Source organism: Tetrao urogallus (genome assembly GCF_951394365.1).
Source record: "Tetrao urogallus genome assembly, contig: scaffold_168, whole genome shotgun sequence".
Classification (NCBI taxonomy): Eukaryota; Metazoa; Chordata; class Aves; order Galliformes; family Phasianidae; genus Tetrao; species Tetrao urogallus.
The window spans coordinates 20211-22709 of record NW_027639051.1 but is presented as its reverse complement, the minus strand read 5'-3'; the positions used below and the strand labels follow the sequence as shown (position 1 = coordinate 22709).

Below are 2499 nucleotides of genomic sequence, written 5' to 3'. Positions count from 1 at the left end.
GTCCGGGTCGGGCGCCTGGAGTTTTGCATCCCGGAAAACAATTCTGCGGAACGGAGCTGGGGGGGGGGAATTCAAAAGGGAAATAAAAAGAGACAATGGACGTTGGTCCAGAGACGAAGCCCTGCGTCACATCGCATCGCCTCTCGCGGCCGTGGGCTCCGGTGCGGACGCCGGGATGCTGGTGGGGTGGAGCGGCACGGATAGAGGGACGGGAAGGGAGGGGAGGGGAGCCGGGCGGCCCCAAGGAGCGCGTCGTCCTCGTTTGGAAGCGGGCTGAGAGCCGCGGGCGCTCCGTGCCCGGTGGGAGGAGAGGCGCGGGGCGGGCTGCGGTGGGGCCGGGCGCTCCAACCGCGTCCGGGGTTTGGGGCTCCCCTTCTCCCGAGGAAGGGAAGGGAAAGGAAGGAGGGGGGGGGAGGGGGGGCTCCGGGCGGGGTGGGAGAGGGGGGGCCGGGGCAGACGGATGGATGAATGGATGGATGGGGGGGGGTCGGGGGGGGCTCAGTCGTCGTCCACGTCGTCGCCGTCCGAATCGTCGCCGGCGCCGCTGCCGCTGCCCGGTCCGGGCGGCCCCGCGCGGCGGTCGTACAGCTTGTCCCGCTGGCGCTCCTGGATGTCGCGCATCTCGTCGGCGTAGCGGCAGAACGCCCCGCCGAACTTGGCCCAGGCTTTGTAAGGGACGGTGATGGCGTTGCGGTAGGACGGCTTCACCTCGCTCACCCGCAGGAAGACGCCGTACTTATTGCAGCCCACGTCGAAGAAGAAGCGCTTGGAGTCCACGGTGATGGAGGTGCCCTCGGGCAGCTCCCCGTAGAGGCCCCCCCCGCCCGGCCCGCCGCCTCCGGGGCCGCCCAGCTCGTCCTCCTCCCCTCCGTAATCGTCGATCAGCTTCGCCAGCGCGTCGCGGAACTCGATCAGGCCCTGGGCCGGCAGGGCGATGGTCTGCCCGCTCTGCAGCCCCGGGGGGCCGCCGGGGAAACCTCCCGGGCCGCCGGGCCCGCGGTTGACGGTCTGCCGGATGCGCAGGAAGCGGCCGCGCTGGTTCTCCTTCAGGTCCAGGTAATACTTGCGGTTCTCCCGCACCAGGAATTCGCTCTTCAGAGCGCGGCGCGGCCCCGACCCGCCCTCGTCGCCGCCGGGCCCCGCGGCCTGCGCCAGCTGCTCGGGGCTGGACGGCCCCAGCTGCGCGTAGTGCTCGATGAAGTCGCCCAGGTAGTCGCGGAACTCCGCCGCCACGGCCATGGACAGCGTGAGGCGGCTCTTGGACCCGCCGGCGCCCACCTCGGCGATCTTCAGGAAGCGGCCCTTGGCGTTCTGCTTCACGTCCAGGTAGAAGCGCTTGTTCTGGATGTCCAGCCGCTTCGACGCCAGCTCCTGCGTCTCCTGCTCGGGGCCGGCCCCGGCGCCCGGCCCGCCGCCTCCGCCGCCGCCGCCTCCGCCGCCGCCGCCTCGGGGAGCCGCGAAGCCGCCGCCTCCGCCGCCGCCCCCCCCGCTGCCGCTGCCGCTGCCGCCGCGCTCGCTGCCGCTGTCCCCGTCCGCCATCTTGTCCGCCCGCCCGCCCCGCGCCGGCCCTTCCGCGCGCGCCGCCCCGCTTCCGGCGCGCGGCCCCGCGCCCCGCCCCGCCCCTCTGCGACAAGAGGTGACGTCACCGCCGCACTCCGCGCCGCCGCGCGCGGCTCCCCTGCGAGGTCACGTGGGCGGGGAGAGGCTCCGCCCGCCGCGTCCCCGCGCGCCCTCTGCGGTCTCCGCCCGGCCACGCCCCCTCCCGCCAGGCCACGCCCTCTCGCACCAGGCCACGCCCCTTCGGGTGGCGCCGCCGCCGCGCAGTGCCCGCCCCCGCCGTCAATCACGCCCGTCCGCCGCTCCCATTGGCCGCGCCCGGAGCTGCGGCCTGTGAGCTCGTGACGTCACGGGCGAGCTTGACGTCACCAGTCCCTACGGCTCGGGGCAGCGGGACAGCATGACGGAACGGCCAGGGCTGGAGGGACCTCGAGGATCGCGGAGCAACAACCCCCTGCCGCACGCAGGGCCACCAACCTCCACATTCAACAGCAGCCCAGGCTGCCCAGGGCCCCATCCAACCTGGCCTCCAACACCTCCAGGGATGGACGGGGCATCACAGCCTCTCTGGCAGCTGTTCAGCCCCTCCCCGCTCTCACAGCACACAACTTCCCCTGACATCCAACCTCCAGCTGCCCTCCCTCCATTCAAACCGTTTCCCCTCGTCCTGCTGCCATCTCCCCTTGCACAGAGCTGACTCCCCTCTTTCCTGCAGGCTCCCTTCAGGCCCTGCAGGCTGCACTGAGGTCACCCCCAGCCTTCTTTTCTCCATGCTGAACAAGCCCAGCTCCCTCAGCCTGTCTTCGTGGTGGAGGTGCTGCAGCCCCTGCTCATCTCTGTGGCTCCTCTGCACCCCCTCCAGCAGCTCCCTGTCCTTCCTGTCCTGGGGGCTCCAGCCCTGGACGCAGTGCTGCAGATGGGGCCTCAGAGAGCAGAGCAGAG

The 2499-nt window shown here is 72.1% G+C and overlaps 1 protein-coding gene across 1 annotated transcript; it reads right to left on the bottom strand.

Moving 5' to 3' along the window:
- Positions 1-498: 498 nt before the first annotated feature.
- On the bottom strand, positions 499-1539 carry PURB (purine rich element binding protein B; the record flags this gene model as incomplete). The annotated part of the gene is made up of 1 exon (XM_079551036.1): positions 499-1539. One exon carries the CDS (start codon positions 1537-1539, stop codon positions 499-501), a length of 1041 nt encoding a protein of 346 aa, XP_079407162.1.
- Positions 1540-2499: the final 960 nt, after the last annotated feature.